Source organism: Kogia breviceps, chromosome 9 (assembly GCF_026419965.1).
Source record: "Kogia breviceps isolate mKogBre1 chromosome 9, mKogBre1 haplotype 1, whole genome shotgun sequence".
In the NCBI taxonomy this organism is placed as follows: domain Eukaryota; kingdom Metazoa; phylum Chordata; class Mammalia; order Artiodactyla; family Physeteridae; genus Kogia; species Kogia breviceps.
Window position 1 is genome coordinate 75,356,901 of NC_081318.1, and position 23,639 is coordinate 75,380,539.

The window sequence follows — 23,639 nt, forward strand, 5'->3', positions numbered from 1 at the left end:
CCACAAAACACTGAGATGGTCTCCCTATGCTATGCGGCTGGCAGGCGGATTCTTAACCACTGCGCCACCAGGGAAGTCCCAGGAGGGCCATATTGTTGAAGTCCATGTATAGCCCTTCTGCTTCCAGTATTGCCACTGTCATTAGCTGATTGAACAAGGACTGGGATATGAAAGAAAGATCTACTGACATCCTCAGAATCATCTTGACCATCTGAGTACTTAGCATCTCCTTCAAATGGGGTCTTTGTTTAGTATTTATGTAGAAAACTATTATTCTTACAATCTGAGCCCATTTTGAGAAGTCCAACCATACATTTAGTGCCTGAATTTTATCACTCATCCTCCAACCTTGTTACTTCCATGTCCTCTACCATCTGGCCAACTATGACTCATAAAATGGGGCAGATCTGCACCTTGGGATATCTTTACCTTCTGTGCAGAGCAGACAAGAAATACTGCTCAGATTTATTCTCACTGTAAAGAGTTCCTCTTCTATGTGTCCCCTACCACCATTGCTGAGTGGGGTTGTAGTGCCACAGTTTACCTCTAACTACTACCAGCATACTGTGCTGTAGTGCTTGTAGAACCCAGCTCAATTTTTTCCTGCTTGGCAAACTGTAATATTCTCTCCTATTATAAGTATAGTTCATGGGTTTGCTTGCTTGCTTGTTTTCTCCTTTCAAACATACCTTGCCTCATTAAATTCAACTTGGTGGATGTAAATGAATATTGAAACGAGATTCCACACTAGAGTAGAATTAGAATAGAAGAGGAAGTGGTGACATGTTGTTCCAGAGGGTTATATTTCAAGTGATTTGGAGAAGAAAATGTTAGTAAAAATTATATAGCACAGAGGGCAAGACAGAAGTAGAAGCATCTTGGCTAAGTGAAGAGAACACAAGTTTTAAGATAAATGCACTATAGGCCTTCATTAGGTAGTAATGGACCTGGGATACAAAAGTTAAACATACTTGTAGCTTCTATAAAAGGAAACAAGTTGAAGCAAGAAGTGAGAATCTGTAGTGTTGAAGTTAAGTCTTTCCTACTTTATTTTCTAAAGAGTCTAGATATCACTTATGTGCGCCACAGAAATACTGAAGAGAATATGATAGAAAAAGAAAGTCAAACATAAGCCCAGAAAAATCTTCATGCTATTCATTAGTTTAAGTAAAAAGAAACATGATGTATCATAATTTACTTCTCAAAAAACTTTTATGTAGATACTCATTAAAGAACCAAAGTGGTAAAGTTTTACAACCTTCACCTTCATCTCTGTACAGATGTACATTAGAAAACCAAATGAGTTTCACAGACTTCTCTTGAATGGAAGAGGAGCAACACAGTGTCCCTACATTGCTACTCATTTCCTGGATTGGATTTACATTCTGTCTAGTAAAACAAATCTTTATTCACTATCATGTATTAGGTATTATACTAAACTCCAACAGGGCAATGGTCTAGTGCAGGAGACAGACATGTGAAAAGATAATCGCAGTACCATGTGATGAGGATTATTATATTACAGCACTTTACAAGTACAAATCAAGTGTGATAAGGGTCAAGAAGCTTCAGAAGAAATCTCTGAGATCTTCTGTAGAACCCTAAGAAGTCATTAACGATGTATCAATATGCTGTATTTATAGTATTGACTTACAATCTTTGAATGGGGAGAGATAAACAGACTTGAAACTATCAGTGTCAGTATGCCTTAGATTAGACTGTAGGCCCTCTACATCAATATGAGATAGTTGTTCATTCCAGTAAACCTTTGCCCAGGAAAGATAAGATGGTAAACAAAACAAAACATAAGACAAACAGGAACAATCTCTAATTTTTTGTTTGCATAAGGAAGTTCCTATAGGATGGAGACAATGACCTGCTGACCTGGGCAAACAGCTAGCTTATCAAACAACAGTTTACTTATCAAGATTCTTCAAGGTCCTTATTTGCTGTGTCCACCAATCCTAAACCATTTCTTAACGTTGCCAAATCCAATCAGTTCCTTGTCTTGACAGACATGTCTTAAACCATTTGGGCACAGGTCTCAAAACTCAACAAATAGCTAATTTTCTAGTTCTGAGAGACAAGTAAGCATATCAAGGTGGTGCATTGTCTTACTGCAGTTAACTTTTAGTACTTAATTTTGCTTTATTAGCAGGTCATCAGATGCTATCTGAGAGAGTTAAACAACAGCAAAGGTGTTTTTTTTTTTTAAGGATTGCTCATTTAATTGGCATGTACTATACAGTAGAATCATTTTTGTGTGTCAGGTCAATTTACCTTTCACTAACAGGTCTATGTTGATGATGTTAATCAATGTTAATTGGCTTTATCTTAGGGGGAGCCCCACTTAGAACACAAGATCTGGTCAAGAAATTTGTCCTTTCTGAAACAACGTTAAGTGTCCATCAATAGATGAATGGATAAAGAAAATGTGGTACACACACACAGGAATATTATACAGCCATAAAAAAGAAGAAAATCTTCCCGTTTGTGATAACATGGATGGACGTTGGGGGCATTATGCTAAGTGAAATAAGTCAGAGGCCGGGGTGGAAAGGTGAGCAAAATACGTGAAGGGAGTCAAAAGGTACAAACTTCCAGTCATAAAATACGTAAGTCATGAGGATGTAATGTACAGCATGATCACTACAGTTAATAATACTATATTGCTTATCTGAAAATGGCTAAGAGAGTAAATCTTAAAAGTTCTCATCACAAAAGAAAAAACATTTTGTAACTGTGTATGGTGATGGATATTAACTAGACTTACTGTGGTGATCATTTTGCAATATTTCTGCAAATATTGAACCATTATGTTGTACACCTGAAACTAATATAACATTATGTGTCAACTATACCTCAATTTAACAATTAATTTTAAAACACATTTGTCTTTCCTAACTACAAACCACTACCAGAGACATAAAGATAACCAATTCATTGCTGTCAGCTACTAAACCAAATGTTAAGTTTGTATAAGAACCAACTGAGAAACTTGTTAGAAATAAAGGTTTCCATGCTTCACTCAGTGATTCTGACTTAGAGGGATCAGCACAAGTCCTAGGAATCTCTATTTTTAAAAGCACCATTTTTTCCCTAGTGCAGGCTGTCTTTAGTTCATACTTAGAGAAATAATGCTTTCCCCCCCGCATACCAGCAAACATACATGTGCTGTACATATGTACATATATGAATATATAAACATATATAAACACATATACACCCATATTAAATGTTCTACCCAAGTCTTATAAAAATGGGATTGCTCTATGACATGTTTTTTTCAGGGAACATTCTATTAAATAATCTCTCTGAATCACCACATACACATCTGCGTTGTTTTCCACAGCTACATCATATTCCACTATATGTGTGCACCATAATTTATCCAGTCCTCTATTAATAAACGGTCATTTAGATTCTTGCTTTTTTTTTTTGCTATTACAAGCAATGCTGCAGTGAATACCTTTATACCTTATGCTAAAATTTCTTTAAAATATAGAGAGTGGAATAAACATGGAAGAGCAGGACTACTAGGTCAGAAGGTATATGCACTTTAAAGTTTGATAGATCCTGCTGAACTGCTCATCAATTTACTTGTACCAATTTAAGTCCTGCCAATGGCCTCTTAAACTAATGATTTCCCCACACCTATACTAATACTAGTATCAATCTTTTTAATCCTTATCTGACAGGTAAAAAAATAAACAAGATCTTAATTTATATTTTACTATGCTTTTAACATCAGAATAACTAGCATTCAGTTTACCACTGAAACACAATTACCTAAAGCTCTACAAAATGAATCATAATTTATTTTTGGAAAACTTTTATTTTGACCTTAAAACTTAACTCTGTCACCTATAAGACAGATGGAATGAGTGAATATCAAACACATGTCTGTTATGTAGTATTCACTTAGTATCTTCTTTTACCAAGTGATAGAAAAGTGAGAGTCACAGACCTATGTTTAAGCTCTAGCTTTCCACCCAGCAGCTAAGTGACCTTGGGCAAGTCACCTGCCCTTTTGAGAGCTTCAGTTTCCTCTTTTGTAAAATGGGAATTCTAATCATTTTATAGGACTGTTTTGAAGATTAAATGAGATCATAATTTTAACTACAAATATTAGCTATCTACCACCACAATAACAATGCAAGGGAAATTACCAAGTGATGAGAATTATTTGTAAAAGCCTTTCTTAATAATTATAAAATAATTATATGCTGGTATTACAGATTCTATGAAGTGAATCAACTATTTATTGGGATTGCTAAAGTCACTAGAAGAGTTTGTATTCCATAGGGCTAACATACTGCCTACAAAATCACTTCTCTTGTTTTCTATGATTGCTCCTCTAATAGTAGTCAGAAAATATTTCCTAAATTACTTACTTCCTTAGATGAAATGGAATTATCCAAATATATAATCAACTATACAACAGGATTTTTTTTCAAGCTTCTAAGAGGGTTTTGTTTCTAAGCACACACAGTAATCCTATTCAAGTAATATCATGGAGATTTCCTAGTCAGTAAATGAAATTTTAAAATTTTTACTGTAATACAATACATTGGAGACCTTATCCTTGATTCCTTCCCAAAACTGACATCAACCTAACTCACACATTCATTGAATGTCTCAATACCTACCATGCACAAAGTCCTATGCTAGGAACTAGGGGCATATAGTCTCTGCACTCAAGAGATAAAGACCCATATGAAAGATAAAAGGGCAAAGCACTGTTATCTAAATTTGCCTGTACTTCTGGTATGACAAATAATCAGTCACTGGTGCATGACCCATGGAGCTCATCTTCTTTTGGATGGATACTAATGAACTTGTCACACTTCTCATCCACAGCCATGTAAAACATAAAGCCTGGAATGAGATGTCACTGTCCTATGGCTTATTCCCAAAAGCTCTCAATGGCTCAACTCACCTAAGTCTTCCTCCTTTAATTTCTTCCTCCACATCATGACTTTTGCAAAATTTTATGGCGATTTTTTAATTAGTAAAGTGATCTGGAAAAAATATTTTTTCAGTTTTTATTTCATTAAAACAAGAGGCAACACTGCTGTATAAAGTATTGCATATGGAGAACATTTACACAAATATACAAAACTTCAAAAAACTAAACTCCAGTTTATTTCCATAGCCTTAAAAAGGTAGAGAGCACATAAAAATATCCAAAGTAGTAATTTATTCTTTAGGAATGTAAACTCTAGGAACACGATTAGAAACAAGTCAATTTACTATGAAAAGATTAGTATCACTACGTGATTAGAAATAAAGATAAGAGGTACACAATAAACTCCACATAAGAGAAAATAACAGTATATGAAATAGGACCTTCAGTTTACTAGTAGAAACTTCATATCAAGACATAAGTACTCTAGAACTCTACTATTAAAAAACACAAAAGCATCTTCTAAAACGTTCACTGCTAATCTCTTTAGGTATGCACAAGTTACAAAATACAGAAGACAACATATTTCTGTTCTCTGATGAAGAATTTAACAATATTAAATATACATGTGAATAACTCAAAGTATTGAGTATAATTTTACTAAGCAATTAACCTAAAAGTATAAATTCATGCTAATTAAAGAACTAGAGAGTTTATTTTTTATCCAAAGATTGGGAAGACACTGTTATACATTAACTTCTATCTACAATGACTAATTTAAGTACCCATCAAATTACTCTTTTTTTAAATGGCTTTTTAAAAAATATTTTTTCAGTTACCTTATTTAACATATATATTTCCTTGATGTGCTTCCCTTTAATAAAGTGTAGACTTATTGTGCCTATAGACTCAAACGTTAAATAGCCTTACTTTAAATATCTGCTGAAAATTAGGTCTCAGGGTGTATTTTTCTTTACAATTTAAATTTAAAGGTTTCAACACTTTAATTTTATTCTTCCAAAATAGACAAAATCCCTTAAAAATGGGATCATTTTTCATCTATTTTGGTTTAAAATTTTTATTTCCCTTTAACTTTTTGTCTTTAAAAGTTAATAACTTTTATAATTATTGAATAATGTTTGCTAAGCAGTTACTTCATAATTGAAAAGAGCAATGAAATATTGCTTTTTCAAAACACACTGAAATCATTTAAGGACTGAGAATTTCTACTCTTCAAATCTACAGAGCTGCCTTTAAAAGTTCCATGGTAGTATAATAAGGGATTCCAGGGTGCTCACCTGCCCTGGGACACTCCCCTGAAGTCTTTGTTTCTCTCTCCACTTCGATTCTAAAACGGAAAAGCTGGCACCCAGCTTCACTAGAATATCCCAGGTAGTCAGGTATCTGAAGAGTGAGAGGTTGGGTAATTTCAAGAATCTTTTAGAGGCTGAAAGTGTGGAATGGGACTACAATGTCTGTGCAGATACTCTAAGCTATGGGTTGCAATGCCCCAGTTTTGTGCAGAATCCTTCTTGTGGTAAAAGGTATTACTCTGGATATACAGAAGGTATGTGACCAAATGATCACATCAGCATCTTCATAAGAAAATGACCTACAAAAGCCACTCCAACTTTCAAATTTGGAAAAGTGAGTGGGACAAGAAGAGTAAGGATAATTACCATTGTCACCACAGTTAGCATTACGCAGTATTAATAACTGCTATAAAAATTTTCAAATGTATAATCTTTATTTGAAATAGTATCAAAGGTACTACGAAAGAATTTTACTGTTAACATAACTTCACATTCCAGAAAATCAACTGGGACAAATTTCTTGGAGTGAAAATTCAGAACCACTCCTTTGAGTAAGCTTTCAGGGTTTTTAAAAGAAAAAACACATGAAGATTTGTTGTGCATTGTGTAAAAGGGTGGTACCTCTTTCATACTTAAAATTGTAGGTATCTACAGCTCTGATTCCATTTTCAAATAATAGAAGAATATAAAATGTTAACATTTTTATTGTAAAAATAAATGAGATTCATTAAAAATTTAGAATTAGGGGACTTAAGTCAGTTGACATTCTTAAAAAATTAATTAGCTTTAAAAACAATGAAGATTATAATGATCTAGTATCCAACATATTTGATCTAGGGTTGTGAGACCACTGAGAATTCTAAATATTAGATAAGTGATTTGTTTGCACTTTGATACTGTCTTCTCAAACTTTAATGTACATAATAATCACCTGAGATCTTATTAAAAGGCAGATTATGATTCAGTAGATCTAAGGTGGCTCTGAAATTCTGCATTTTTAACAAGATGGCAGGTAATGCCAATGTTCCTTACTGGTCCTCAGACCACAGTGATTTATAACAGCAATGATCTAGAATAGTAACAAAATGAGGTTCCATTATAACATCTGAACATTAAAATCTGATCTCTTATATTGTGCCAGCTAATGTTTCCTCAAACTTATTCTATAATGTTTCCTAAGCACCTTAACTTGCCTCCAATGCCAATCCTTTAAATTAGTTCTTAAGACTATTATTAATATTGCTAGTAGCTATGCCTAGGGGAAATTCTTTGTTAAAGAATTACAAAAAGACAATAGGAATTCACAGTAATTGTACACAGGATTTAAATTGTAGACGGGATTTCTATTAAATTAATACTTTATCAACTTTCACTGTCTGGTTGCTTTGCTTTTTTTTTTTTTCCCTACAATGTATGCCAATAGATCTTATTCCATTTATATCACTGGCACTAAAAAAAATCAAAATCACTTACATTAAAAACCATATTTTATTCAGGGTTACTGAATAAAAACTAGTTCATGCTTTTTGAAGAATTGGATTTAAAACGATAGCCAAAGCATTTATGGTAAAAACTGCATTCATAGTGAAAATACTTTAGCAGTCTTCAAGACATAACAAATTTTTCACATATTTGAGCTCTGCATAAGCAGGTACAAGAGGAAAACTAGAATTTTCTCTGTGTGACCACAGCTAAAGACTGTGAATAAGGAAACTACTGTGTACTAACCACTAAGAAGGGGACAGCTCCCTACATCTTCTGCCCCAGTCAACTTACTCTCTCATCCTCAACCCTGCTTTCTCTCTCTTACCCTAGATTATTACTTAAGTATACTTGATTTACAAGGAACCTCAACCATAGCCGAAATGACCACCACTAGCAAACATCAAATTTCTACATCCATCTGGAGGTCACCTGATTCTCTATAGATGCATACAAGTTTGTTTAGCTTCTGCCATATTGCCTTTTTATTTTTATTTTTTGGTTGGGAGCAACTACATTGATTATTCTTTCTATCACAACAAGAACATTTCAAATAGGCCTGTTCACAAAACAAGAAACACATTTAATATCTTTCATACTTAAAATTTTAAGAACACAAACATATATAACCCCTAAATTAGTTAATATATAAATGTCCTTTGTCCATATTTCACTATTTTTATTCTCTTCCAATGATATTTTATAGATGAAAAATTTACCTAATTTCCTTCATTTGTAGACAAACAATTCAATATGGTAAACACTGGTTATCTTGAGAGAAGGGTTGCAAAATTCAGTGATTTCTAGGAAGTCTTCAATGATGTGTGCTCTGAATTGTGGGAATCCAAACTAAGTAGGATTTCCGAAGTCCAGCAGCAGGGTAAGTCAGTTGTATGGCCTATTACATCTTAGGAACTGAAAGGGATCTTCACCTGCTAAATCCAGATCAAACACTTCAAAACAACACATCTACTAGCAATTTGATTTCTGATATAAAAATGTTCCAAAGATAACAATAGAAACCCCTCTTCCCATCCCCAGGAATCATATAATATTTTAGATTATGGAGTTACCAGGTATTTTCCAGTGCTTTATATAAACTGTTCTACTAATCTTAAAGATGATCTGGTTACAAACATTTTTAGCAGGCACTTTTCATACATATCATTTTTGTTTTTTCACATGCCTGTTTTTCAGACTGGCTTGCTAAACAGCCAGCTGTAGAATTCCTGGAGTTGTACTGCAGCCTCATCCTTGAAAAAACTGTTCTCGTGCAAGGAGATTCCCTTTTACACTGAAGGCCAAACATACAGCTACCAAAATAGGAGTTATTAAAGAAAAAGACTCATAACCTCTCATGAGCTGTAACCAATCTGATCAGACAACCTGCCAAAATGTATTGTCACAATGACAATCTTAGGGCAACAGAAACAAATAAGACAGTAAGAAGAAAAAAAAAAAGACTCAAGTCAAGGGGAAAACACACAACCAAGAAATAACAAAACCATATTTCAACTTACTGCAACCTAGACATTATTCCCTTCATAAAGTCAAGGTAGCCTTCAGAATTTAAGACATCAGGGCTCCTGTCAGGAACAGGGATGAAAGACGACCCTGGGAACTTTCATGAAGAAGCAAAGTCTTATTTTCTGATTCACTGGTTACGTGAGAAAACCCTTACAAATTAATCTGTGGACAAAGTAATGCTAATACTAGGAGGTCTCTGCTGACCTGTTTGATGCTTCATTGGAAGTTCAGTCCTTTCAGAAACGTAAATAAGCGTTTCTTCTTGCAGACTACAAGCGGAAAACCTATTGGTATCTGTCCCAGTCCCACAGCCAACAGCAGATGATGGGTTATATGGGACTGTGACACCACTAACTTGTTCAAAGGATTTACTGAATACGGTCGCAGCGGTCTTAGCCAAACCATGACTACTAGGTTTAGGCAGAGATTGGCTGGTTGTTAACGTAAGTCTCTTCAAGGAGAGAAGCTCGAGATTCTCACTTTGGGCTCTCTGAGTTTGTTTTCGAGCAAAGTGATCTTTGCAAGACTCCCCTGCAGTTTCTTTTTCTTTTCCTCCAGTTTTGTTTCCTCCTGACCGTCTCTGAGTCTTTCCTACACTTGCCTTGTTACTACAATTTTGACTACTGTTTGATAAACCCGACTGGCTGGTACTAGACGCGGCCCTGGAATAAAATCCCTCGTCAACTTCAGATATCTCCATCAGTTCTTCTTGACCTGTTAATTCTGTATCTCCTAAACAAAGAAATAACAAAGATTAATTAACATTAAGCATTTTAAGTAATTGTTTTTTCATGATTCATACCAAATCAAGTATACTTTAAATACATTAAATTTTAGCATAATATGTAAAGGAACAGATTATAGACCAAAATCAAAGGATAATCAAAACATTCTATAAAATGTCAACAATAGTTCATTATAATTAAATAAGAGTAATTTAGAGTGTATTAAACGAAAAGCATGCCACACCCCACTGTGTTTTTAGAAAAAGTTCTCTTACTATTCATGCAAAAGATCAGAAACAATTAGGAAAAATACCACACAGTAAAACTAGAGGTAAACTCTCCCCCAGTAGCAAAGCAGTGTAAAATCAAAGATCATACCAAGGAACTTTTCAAAAAATGGTATTAAAATATTTCAAAGATTTTTTTAAAGGTTGCACTCCACATTCTAGATTATTTTACTAAGAGAAAAATATACAGACCATAAGTATCACAAGCTCAAACTTGTTAAAATTCGTTATACATTCTCCTTCATATCAAAGATGGCAAAAATACAAAGATAAAAAAGTAATTTTAGATCTCAAAACATAAGCAGAAAATTATTTTGGAAGCAATTTTCTGCTTCATTTTCATAACTATTTACTCAGAGAGCAGAGCTATGACCATTCCAAAGAGCATTAAGAGTCATTAAGAAACTGTGGTACATAATTCATGCATTTTGATTAGGTGACATGCAAAATTTTTGTGACTGTGCAACTGTTGCTTAAAACATGCAGCAGTGACCCTTTGCCATGAGATACCTTGGAGTGCAGCTATAAAGTGCTCTGCTAAAACTGCACTCTGCCAGGTGAGTTTATTCCATCCTCCATCATTTTTCTTACAGATTTTTGCCTCCTGATCTCTGGCAAGCCTTTGCTCTCAGTTCTAGGATCTGTGGTTGTTTCCTGTACACCCTGTATATGCTGAGCATCAATCTCTCCTAGTGTTCTGCCTTTTTCCCCATTCCCGGTCCTCTCTCCGGCCACATTTGTGACACTAATCTCAGGAATGACAAGGATGCCCAATTCAGTAGTATCATTATTGTTGTCAGGTTGCTCTAGAATTGAAGATGATAAGACAAAATGATGGCTGAAAACAAAACAAAATAAAAATGCAAAACAAGAAAAGCAAAAAGATCCAAAACAAAAATTGGACGAGTGAATGTTAGTGTTAAGCCAAATATTTGCACTGTAGTAATTCCCATAATTTACCATACTCTGACAGCACTGGAGACAATGGGGTCATGTTCTTTAATTTCAAATGACAATGACAAAACTCAGAGCATCAATTAATGTTCTGTATTTTTTCACACACATATTTGATGTGGACTATGAAACAGAAATTTTTTATAGTTTAAAATAGAATTTCTATTATTTTTAAGATAATATTGTGACCACTTGAACTTATGTCAAGCTTTAGGCAAATGTTCAAGGATTTACAGCCAAAACTCTAGCTCTTCTTAACATGAGGAACCAAGCCACTTAGGAATTCCCCTTGCACAATTTTTTTATTAGATTACACTGAGACTGCCTTAATAAACCATGATATTGGAAAAATGCTTATGCACTTATATCATGGTTAGTAATGCTACAAGGCATAGTTTTTGTTTCACACATCAATCATCTTGTGTATTAGTAAATATTAATGTGGCTGTGACATAATTAAACAGTCTATTCCTTCAGACTCATACTAATTCCATAAATTTAGGCTAATTTGTGATTGTTCATTACTAAACTGGAGAAAAATAAAAATGGATTTGGAAAAACAAATTGGCTATTGGTCCTTTATTCTGAAAATGGTCATTTGGAATCAAAACAAAGGAATGAAACTCCTAACGAGTTAATACTTGTAGACATTTTATTGTGTCTCAAATCACAAAGCCATGGTTTATTTAAAGTTGTCAAGGAAATATCCGTAACAGATGGGAAGAAATAACATGAATATGTCTACCATGGACCAGTAATGAAAGTTAAAGTTCAAAACACCATAAGACTATGTAAAACAGTATATATACTCTTTTAAAACATAGAACACAAATCTGTGTGAGGGACATTACCCACTATTTTCAAATATTTTTCATTTCAAGGTCTCCTGAATGGTTCTACAGCATGTGAAACAGTAACAGGCAAAAGACTGGTGGCCAGAACCCTATATTTCTGTGGGTGCCCACTTTGCTGTGCATCTTTAAGTACTATGAATGCCTGGCTCTCACCCTAGACATTCTGATTTAAATAGTATGAGGTATGACCTGGGCACTAGGATTTTTAAAAGTTCCCACATGACTAAAATGTGCAGCAAAGTTTAGGAACCACTGCTCTATTCTGATTCTTTCAAATTTTGAAAACTTAAAATGAACGTTATTATGGATGCCCTGGGTACTCCATACCCAGCAGCAATATGCACCTCCAAAAGTCCTCAAAGCTTCATACTGTCCTGCGCTGGTAGGCCAATACACTGGTATATTCATTTCCCAATTACCTAATGCTTCATAAACTTTTTTTTTTTAATTTCAGGTATAGTTGCTTTACAATGTTGTGTTCGTTTCTGCTGTACAACAAAGTGAATCAGCTCTATGTATACATATATCCCCTCCCTCTTGGACCTCCCTCCCACCACACCTCCCCCCCATCCCACCCACCTAGGTCAAAACAGAGCACTGAGCGGAGCTCCCTACACTATATAGCAGGTTCCCACTAGCTATCTGTTTTACACATGGCAGTGTGTATACGTCAATCCCAATCCCCCAGTTCATCCCACACCCCCTCCCCCACCACATGTCCACACATCCATTCTCTACACCTGTGTCTCTATTCCTGCCCTGCAAATAGGTTCATCTGTACCATTTTTCTAGATTCCACATATATGCATTAATATACAATATTTGTTTTTCTCTGACTTACTTCACTCTGTACGACAGACTCTAGGTCCATCCACGTCTTTTGACTGAATACACTCTAAATGAAATTTTTATTTCCTAGACAGACCAAAGCATGTTTGTGAGGTAGTATCACATTGCTGCTTCTGCTTCCCTAATAGAGGTTTAATGAGACTAAGAAGTTCCAAACAAGGCCATTCCCCATTGCTAATAGTTGTCTTCAATGTGAGGGCAAGTGACACAACATTGTAAAGCAACTATACTCCAATAAAAATTAATTTTAAGAAAACAAAAACAAAGTGAGGGCAAGTAAAATCTAACTGAGGTAAATGCCAGAGGCCACTGCAACTGAGAGTAAAATCAGCAAGGCACTGTTGGTGACAACCAAGAATTGTCCATTTACACTGTAGAAGCAGTTTCACAAAAGATCTATTAACGGGATCATTAGTCCAAAATAATTATAAACTGTTGAAATTATCCAGACATAACAAAGCCAATGATTACTAAAATTTAAAAACATTTTAAAACATATGCAAAAGTAGCCTAACAGAATAGAAAACAATCTACTACACTGATTGGCACTAAATAGTTTTCTTGAGAGTGTTCACATATATTATTCAATTATATTCTCAGAATAATGTGATGGTACACCTCTGAAGCAGGCAATTTGACTCCCATTTACAGACAAGGAAACTGAAGTTCAGAAAGAGCTAAAACAACTATCGTATAGGGGATCTAAACAGTATAACATACTATAAATTCTAACTCTTCAATTCATTGAAGTCAATTTGAGTTAAATATTCTCTGATAGACATTTTTCAATTACATTTAACTTACTTGCTTAGATTCCTGGTCATTTCATAGAAAGCAAATAAATTACTTGGCTGAACACAGAGCAAGAGCAAATAAATCTCTAAGAAAACCTAAATAAGTCATAACTCTCAAGGTTAATTTATTTTTTTAATTGGGTTTATTTTTTAAAAGATGTCAATGAAAATTAAAATGGTGCTGCAATGTGAAAATTTAGAATTTTGCAGGAAAAAACAGAAAATGACAAGAATATTATATAAAATAGCAATAGGCAATTGGATTGCTAATCACATTCACTGGGATAATGGTAACAATCCGCAGCCCAAGAAAAAATAACATTAATTTTTTTAATCATGAGATTAACTGGCATGTGGAAAAACAAGATATGTTTTTCCACAAGCAAAAATCTTTATCTATGTATGTTATCACTAAAAAATGGTAAAAACCACAAAACTTTTAAACTGCTTATTGAAGTAAATTCATAGAAAGAAAAACATGTAATTCTTCACAGAGCTAGAAAGAAAAGAAATATAATTCTCAGGAAAATTACAGGATAAAGAAAGATAATTACATAACAAATATCTGTTATGTTATCTTGCTATTATTTCTTCAGCTTCTTCCCCTATATAATTCTGTGACCCAATCCCCCTACACACAACTTCCTATTGGTCTTACTATTCTCTAGGCCTGGAATGCTCTTCCCCACATACCTACGTGGCTCACCTCCTTACTTCCTTCAGGTCTTTTCTCAAAACCTTCTCAGTGAAGTCTTCCCTGATCATCCCATCAAGTTTCAATATTCCCCATTTTTCATATGCCCTCTTCCCTACTTTGTTTCCTTTTCTTCTTAGCACTTCATTACTTTCTAACCTACAATTATTTATCTTGTCTACCAGATGTAAGTTCCATGAGGCCAGGGATTTTTATCTGGTTACTGCTGTATACCTAGTTTCTAGGAAAGTGCATTAAGTACGTGCCAAATAAACATTTCTTTGATAAATTGAATGAATCTCGTTATGAGGTGAAATTATTAAAATAAATAAAGTTGAAAGACCATAAAGAAGGAATGAGAAAGGTAAGCTGGGAATGTGTTACTTGACTTGATAAAATGAAAAAATAATGTATAGCATAAAAGAATTTTTAGGGACTTCCCTGGTGGTCGAGTGGTTAAAACTCTGCACTTCCAGTGCAGGGGGTGTAGCACGTTCAACCCCTGGTTGGGAAACTAAGATCCCACATGACGGGCTGCACGGCCAAAAAAAAAAGAATTTTTAGATGGCAAAGAAAAACAAAGGCTTTTTGTTTTAGAAAAGTGTAGTAGCTGCCTCTAAATGTAGGTTTAGTAAAATGCTTATTAACATCAGAAAGACTTTATTTTTAAATCTCCAGTTCTTGGGCTTCCCTGGTGGCGCAGTGGTTGAGAATCCGCCTGCCGATGCAGGGGACACGGGTTCGTGCCCTGGTCCGGGAAGATCCCACATGCGGCGGAGCGGCTGGGCCCGTGAGCCATGGCCGCTGAGCCTGCGCGTCCGGAGCCTGCTCCGCAATGGGAGAGGCCACAACAGTGAGAGGCCCGCGTACCGAAAAAAAAAAAAAAAATCTATAGTTCTTTTATTATGTTTTCCAGAGGATAAGAAGAGAAAGTTATTCTTTCTTTAAAAAGACCATAAAGGAGATGTTGTAAGGGAATATAAATGCATAAGAAAATAGAATCTGCTTAAAAGGCCAGAACTTAAAAATTTTATGCAAAATGTGTCATGATTGTTCTATACCTATAAAAAAACAGTACTTACATTTGACTTCAAATAATTTGAAAAGTTCAAAAAAGATCCAAAGAGAAACTTTTCAGAGAATATTTTATTTGTATAACCTCTATAAATAGGTAACATTCTCTCCATGTACAGATATGAGGAGAGTTAAAGAATTCTTTCAATAGACATTTCCAAATTGGTTCTCAAAGGCACTCAAATCATTTCTCCTTACAAAATTTCTTCTGGCTTTGAGGGAGAAAAAAAAAAAGGTGAAACAAATTGCAAATATCATTAAAACTGATCATGAAAAGTTGTGATTTCTCTCATATGTAATTTTATAATCCCAAATATCTATTCCAGTATGTCACTCATGAAACTCTTTATCCTAGATTTAGCTTCTATTTTTTCACAGCTGCCCTATTTACTAAAAGCGACAATTTAAATAAAGGAACAATTTATTATTCACAGAATTTACACAACTCTGTATTCAGACTGATTCATAAGTCTAAAGGAATCTGGAAAAAAAAAAAAAAAAAGACAATCAAGGTGAATCCAGAAAAACAAAAAGAAAGGAACCTGGTTATGACCTAAGGTACTTGCAAATTCATTTGCAAAATCAATAAAATAAGATGACATTTAAAAAAATTAATCTGTATCATACAATTTTGACATTAATTATGAAAAGTATTTTAGAGTAGACCCCAGGAAAAAGTCATACATATTCCTTTACAATTTATAAGATATATTTTAAATGTCATAAAATACCTGAACAATTTCATATTACCCAGTTTAATGTTTACAATTCATTCTATTCAATGGAAAACAAATGTTTTCTATATTCATTAAGCTATTCATTGCAGTGTCATCCATAATAGCAAAAAGTTAGAAACAAATTATTTAGCATATTAAGGAAATGGTTAAGTAAATGCTGCAATATAAACTCAATGTGGTATTATGTAGCCATTAAAATAATGGGACTTACTAGGAGAACTTGGGAAAATGTTTGACAGTGTTAACAAAAGCACAGTATGTAAAAAAAAAATTAATTAGAGCGTAACTATGAAAAATACATATACATATGGAAAAAAAACTGTAAAATGATAACTCTTTAAGTACTGGGATTATAAGTGAATATTCCTCTACCCAGTTTACTATCATGTTGTTGCACTGTTTTTCAATAAAATAAGGAAAAAAGAAGCAAATTGCTCAGTCTACACTATAAATTTATCATTTATTCACTTATTCATGCATTCAACTACTTCTTGAGCACCTATTACATGCTAGACATTGTTTTAGACCCTGGGGATACAATGGCCAACCAGACAGACAAAGACACTGCCTTCACAGAACTTACATTGTAGTATGGGAATTAAGTAAACAAGAGAATTTTAGATAGTGGAAAATGCAATGAAGAAAAGAATGGGAAAGAGTAAGCAGGGTAGTGGGGAGAAAGTCTACTTTAGATGGGTGGTCTGGGAAGACCTCTTTGAGGAAAGGATATTTGAACTGAGATCTGAATGATGAAAAAGCACTGGCTACACAACAATGTGGAGGAAGAGAGTTCAAGCTGGCACTTATTAATAATTCAAATCTCAGCTCAAATATCCCCAATTCCTAGTACAAAGTTCCTAAGGCAGAAATGGCTTAGAACGTTGAAGGGTTAGAAGAAAGGTGAGAGTGGTCTTCAGATGAGGTCACAGTGGTAGGTAAGACATCACCAGGGCTACCTATGCCATAGTACAGAGCTCAGACTTTGTTCTGATTGCAATGGGCAGCCATTGACAAGTACACAGATAAATTATTTGGGTACTTTATTAGCATTCTTTATCAATAGAAGTCACATCTGTATTAACACAAAGTATTGAGTACTAAGTGTGTCCTGGGTTAGAAAGAACAACACTGTAACAGTCCACAGCCTGGGCCAGTAATTTGCAAGGCAGATTAAAGTAAAGCTGCCATAGAAACACAGAATAAGGTTCTGGCAGTTAAGGGGCTGCACTCTGAGCAAGAACATGAATTACTAAGATTTAGTAATATTAATCCTGAAGCCAGAAGCAGAATTACCAGGTAAGAAAAGAGCAGCCTGGGTAACAAAGAAAAAACACAGTCTGGACAAGCACAATTTATTTACGGACACACCGGTTAGGAACTATTACCAGATTCCTTAAGTAAGAACAGGCAAGTCTTTAACTTGTGTATATAGTAAATGACACAATTCTCCTTATCGAGGTAAATTCAATTACTTGCAATAACTTCTGTCATCTTTATTAAGTCTCAAGTATAAAAAAAAAATCTCTTTGAGAACTGCCAACACTGCTGCTGGATCAGGTGAATCCTCCATGATTAAAGATCCTCATGACCAGAGAGACCACAAAAAGGTAAGCAACATCTACTAAAAAACTATCTATAGGGCTTCCCTGGCAGCACAGTGGTTGAGAGTCCACCTGCCGATGCAGGAGACACGGGTTCGTGGCCCGGTCCAGGAAGATCCCACATGCCGCAGAGTGGCTGGGCCCGTGAGCCATGGCCGCTGAGCCTGCGTGTCCGGAGCCTGTGCTCCGCAACGGGAGAGGCCACAAACAGTGAGAGGCCCGCGTACCGATGGGGGAAAAAAAAAAAAAAAAAGTTGGGGGAAGGGTAAAGCTCAATAATAAATAACAATAAATAATAAGTTCCTTAACTACAGCCAGAATATATAAGGCATCCTTAGTAAAAAAAAAAGAAAAAAAAATGTAGAACAAACAACCATTTTTGCCTCATAAAACCAATAATTTTAACTATCTTGCTTCTCTGTAGAGAAAATTACTTTACTTTATTTTATCTAGAATAAACTAAGATTTTTTGTTTGCTTCTAAAGTTGGCCAGAATTCTTAAGACTACTTGTCTTCCTCTTTAAGCCTAATGTTCACATGTGTCAATTGTAGTTTAGCTCTCTGGTCAATATGTCCTTTTTCTTTGGGTCACCCAATATTTTCTAATATATTATTTTGTCTTCCACGAGTAAAAGGTCAATATCAAAAATGTCAGTTAAAATTCATGCAATGCTAAGTTTGGTCAGAAGAAAATGCTTATATTTGGTTCCAATGTTTTATCATCTATATTGGGAAAAGAAAATTTGTTCCGCAAACAGCATTTTAGAATCTAAAAATAATGGAGCTTCTCAAAATGATTTTTTCTAAATTTCTTTAAAAAGTATAAACAATTTTAAAAATAAAAACATAAGCATTATAAATTTCTAATTGCACATGTAAAATTCCAATAGCCAATTCTTTAAAGTTTGCTACTTTTGAGTTTAAAATTACCATTTCTTCATTTTTCAAAATGCTTTTATAACTATCAGCAATTTTGTTTTTCCTCAAATGCTTTACTTATAAAGTCATAAAATCTGATTCACAAAATAAATGTTTCATGTCAAGATTTATGTCATTTACCTTCTGCAGTATCTAGAAAGACTAGCTTAAATGTTTTGAAATATTTACAAATAATCTTTTTTAAATATTTAACTAAAATATACCTCTCATAATTATTCTGATTTGTTCAAGTTAGAAAGTTATTAATGTCCTATTTTATCAATGTTATTATATGTTAGAAATTTATTAACATTTTCTAAATCAATATCCATTTTTTTAAATAATCAGTTTAAAATAAACTATTTTCCAACAGGAATCGCATCTTTTTATTGTTCCATTTCTTATCTCATCTAATAAGTTAGTCCTAAATCACTGGGAAAACTGAAACAAATCACATTTTTGGTCATTTTTTAAAAACATAATCACAAGTATCTTTGAATTTTATTACAATCGTTTAAATTTATTTAACTACCTTGGCATCCTTTAAATAGGAACTTAATGCTGAAAATGCAATAAACAGCTGTAACAACATGAAACTTCACTTTCTTTAGATTCACTCTATGTAAACTATATTTTGTTTCATTTTTCACTTAAACATTCCATATAATTAATTAAATACTCTAAAATTCTCAGAGTACTGATTTGGTATTACTAAGTTAGAAGACTTAAAAATATATATAGTACTTATTTTCCATTCTTTTTCACTGCTTAAAACTCTGTACTCTTGGATCTCCTAAGTCAAAATAATGAAACGCAATATAAATAAACCATTTAACATATGCCAGGACCAAAAGTAGGGCAAAATTCAAAGAATCTATATTACAAATATTGCTTTTATTGTTACACCTACCTGTTGCAAACAGTTGTAACCTTACATAAATGAGAATACAAATTCAATCTATTCTATTTACCTGTCAATTTGGGATTGAGACAGGTATTAAAACAACATTCTAAAAAATCCTAACTATAATGGTGTTATACATGTCAGATAATACAGTACTATACCTCAGGGCTTTAGAAATTACAAAAAAATCATTAAACTGATCGTTACTATTATATCACATATGTATACTTTTTTGTTTGATATTACACTCAAACTAAACATGTCTGTCTCAAATTGAGGAAAGCCAATGAAAGGGTTAATCAATCACAGGATGATTTGAATAGCAAGCTGGCTAAAAAAAGCTTATCAAGAATACAATTATTGAGCAGTTAATAAAACAAAGTAAATAGTTTTAAATTAATAAAAGTCAGCCTTTACATAGTGCTTTAAAGCATACCGAAATGCTTTTCACTGACTTGTCTCATTATCTCACAAATACACAAGTGGAAAAATGGTGGGCAGTAATAAAGAATTAGGATTTCACTAGATAAGACTTTTATCAGATAACTAGTTGGCAAAAATTATAAGCACTCATTATTTGCAACCATAACTTAATTAGGGGACTTTTATGGAATGGGTATTTCAACAACCATTTTAAAAGAAAGGAGGAAAGTTGTTACATTGTTCCAAGTATAGATAATTTTTTAAAAAGTGGAAGAGTGAGTCATAATGGTGGTGGTGGTGCCGAGGAAACAGACAAAGAAAAAAAATAGCAATTAAATTTGCTCTGGGAGAGGAGAAGGAATGGAAAAGTACAAGGAAATAAATAAGTATAGATTGTATAATAGAATCTTGTAGAGAATCATTCAGGGATTTAAGAAAAAGGGCTCTCATAGCTGAAATGGTAGATAATGAAAATTGCTTTAGAAGCAACATTTAAGAATAACTATAGAACAGAAGCATAATTACAAAGAAATACCTTTTGTTTTCCTTTTAGCTCTGTTTATTTTTTAAATGTAATAAATATTTAAGAAAATAAAACTGCATTTTTATTATTAATTTAAAAAATTGATTATTTCACTGTTTTATCTTATTTTTCTTATTGGAATTTTCATCTTGATTCTTGTGACAGTCATACTCTACTCACATTCTTCTCTTACCTTAATGCTTTTTAAAATCTTTATTCAATTATTATCTTTCTCTAATTGCATTTTACTTTCAAATTATGACTTCTCAATAGCCCTCAATCTGTAGGTGGCTCAAAAATCTAGGTTTAAAAAATACACACTAAGTGAAACACAATATGCTTAAAATAATTAACAAATATATATAAATAAATCTATATAAATATATATAAAGCTATTAATTCTGAAACTATGACCCTTGAAAGTCAAAACCAGCAACTCGGGCTTCCCTGGTGGCGCAGTGGTTAAGAGTCTGCCTGCCGATGCAAGGGATAAGGGTTCGGGCTCCGGTCCGCGTAGATCCCACATGCCGCGCAGCGGCTGGACCCGTCAGCCATGCCAGCAGGACCTTCGCGTCTGGAGCCCGTGCTCCGCAACGGGAGAGGCCACAGCAGTGAGAGGCCCGCATACCGTAAAAAAAAAAAAAAAAAGCAGCAACTCTTACATCGTAATTTTACTTTCCAAACATATGTATTGACATGGAATTATGAATTCATTAAAACTTTCTCAAAAATTGATACACAAAGTTTAAAAAGTATGAAAACACAACATTAAGTTAAGCCATGCCAGTACAATATTAAAATAATTAAGTGAAAAGTGGAGAAAATCAGGCAAACACACTAGTTCTCAAACATGTCTCTCCAAAACAATACTTCAGCTGAAACCAACCTTTCTTTTAAAATCACCCTATTTAGTCACTGTCTGATCGAAATTAAAATTACAGGGCCTTGCGACATCTCTCTGGCTTGGGATGTTGATAGGGCGGATAAAGCATGTTGACAGAGGGCAGCAGTCAGAGGGTGTATGGGAACTCTGTACTTTCCACTCAATTTTGTTGTGAGCCTAAAACTGCTCTTAAAAATAAAGTCTATTGGGCTTCCCTGGTGGCGCAGTGGTTGAGACTGCCTGCCGATGCAGGGGACACAGGTTCGTGCCCCTGTCCGGGAAGATCCTACATGCCAGGGAGCGGCTGGGCCCGTGAGCCATGGCCGCTGAGCCTGTGCACGGGCCACGGCTGCTGAGCCTGCGCGTCCGGAGCCTGTGCTCCGCAACGGGAGAGGCCACAACAGTGAGAGGCCCGCGTAACGCAAAAATTAATAATAAAAAGTTTTAAATAAAGTCTATTAATAATAATAATTTAAAAATTGAACCGTCCAAAATATAATTCTAGAAATTTGGGTTGTTATTTAACAATAATAAGATGATGGCAAGGGATATATGTTCTGAAATGTGTGGAAATGCTAAAGTAATTTTTTACCTTCCAAAAGAACGTTTTCCATTAAAATATAAACTATAGATAAATTCCTAACTTTAAGAAAAGAATAGCAGATCTGTGAAGCTTCAGAAAATCCTGAAATATTGATACATTCTAAAAGAGCTCAGAAAAAAATGTTTGAATGCAAATGATTAAAATTGTTCCAAATTAATTTTTGAAAGACTAAACCATGAATTGGTTTTGGCTGTAAAGACAAAGAGATTTTTTTCTGTTACAAATAAGAAAAAGAATACATGTGATTAACTGCTCCAATTTAATGTATTCGTTTGAGTGTGCAATTTTTGGTGACTCAGATGTACAAACACATTAATGGCTTAATTATCTATATTCCTTAATGAAAAAAGGAGATGGAAAGAAAAAAAGAAAGTTCTGCTTGGCTGCTTCTGTGGGACAACCTCATTTACTCCTGTCCCTCTTCTCCCCAGCTAGGATGGAAAATGGTGAAAAAAGGAGAGAGGCAATAAAGTAAGACATGAATATGGAAGCAACCTAAATGTCCATCGACAAATGAATGAACAAGGAAAATGTGGTATATATACAATGGAATACTATTTATCCATAAAAGAAGGAACTCCTGTCACTTGTAACAACATGGATGGACCTTGAGGGCATTATGCTAAGAAATAAGTCAGACAGAGAAAGACAAATGCCATATGAGATTCCTTATATGTGGAATCTGAAAAAACTCCTAGATACAGAGATCAGAGGTGTGAAGTGGGAGTGGGTGAAATGGGTGAAAGTGATTAACAGGTACAAACTTCCAGTCATAAAAACATAAGTCTTGGGGATGTAATGTGCAGCATGGTGACTATAGTTAATAATAAGACTGTATGGTGTATTTGAAAGTTGCTTAGAGGAGAAGATCTTACAAGTTTTCATCATGAGGGGAAAAAAGGGTAACTGTGTGGAAATGCATGTTAACTAGACTTATTGTGATCACATTTCACAATATATCCATATATTAAATCATTATGTTGTACACCTGAAACTAATGTTATATGTCAATTATATCTCAATTTTTTAAAAAGACACGAATAAAAGAAAAAAGAGAAGAAAAAGGGAAGAGATCCAAGAAAAGAAAAAAAAAAAAAAAGGGTCAATTGCTTTCTTCTTTCCCAGCACTAGCAATAACAAGGAAAAAGACAAGGAGTTTAAAAAAAAGAGTATTCCTTAAAGTTCATGTTTCTTGTCCCTTCTCCTTCCCCAACCCTCATCATCACTGCCTTAAAGTTGCATATTCCATATTCCTACAATATGATACAGTTCAGGGTCTGGGAAGAAATCCCTCCTCCTGGGAGGGTTGATGTGGGAAGGGAATGGTAGGGATAGAGGTGGAACACGAAACACATTTAGCATTCCATCAAACAAAGAAACTCTAAATGTGTTTTCACACAGTCATAAACTAAGCTTACATTCTACAGTGCTGTGTTTCAGAAACATTATGATAAGACTTTTGTGGATCACCCTGGAATCCACATGCCCTTTAACATTGTTTCTGCAAAAATTAATGTATAAATAAAATTGTTATAATTTATATATATAATTCATATGTGAATGTAATATAATAAACATAATTTATAT

At 34.2% G+C, this 23,639-nt stretch overlaps 1 protein-coding gene across 8 annotated transcripts in view; it reads right to left on the minus strand.

The window, feature by feature from the left end:
- Nucleotides 1-3,824: 3,824 nt before the first annotated feature.
- Nucleotides 3,825-23,639, minus strand: part of HYCC1 (hyccin PI4KA lipid kinase complex subunit 1) — a 95,031-nt gene continuing 75,216 nt past the window's right edge. For 2 of the 8 annotated variants that reach the window (XM_059074169.2, XM_067042658.1), the window contains exon 11: nt 5,052-9,960. In XM_059074169.2, the coding sequence (XP_058930152.1) occupies nt 9,386-9,960 (575 nt within the window). In that variant the 3' untranslated portion in view covers nt 5,052-9,385. The other 6 variants (XR_010842260.1, XR_010842261.1, XR_010842259.1 and 3 more) reach the window with 6 other exon arrangements.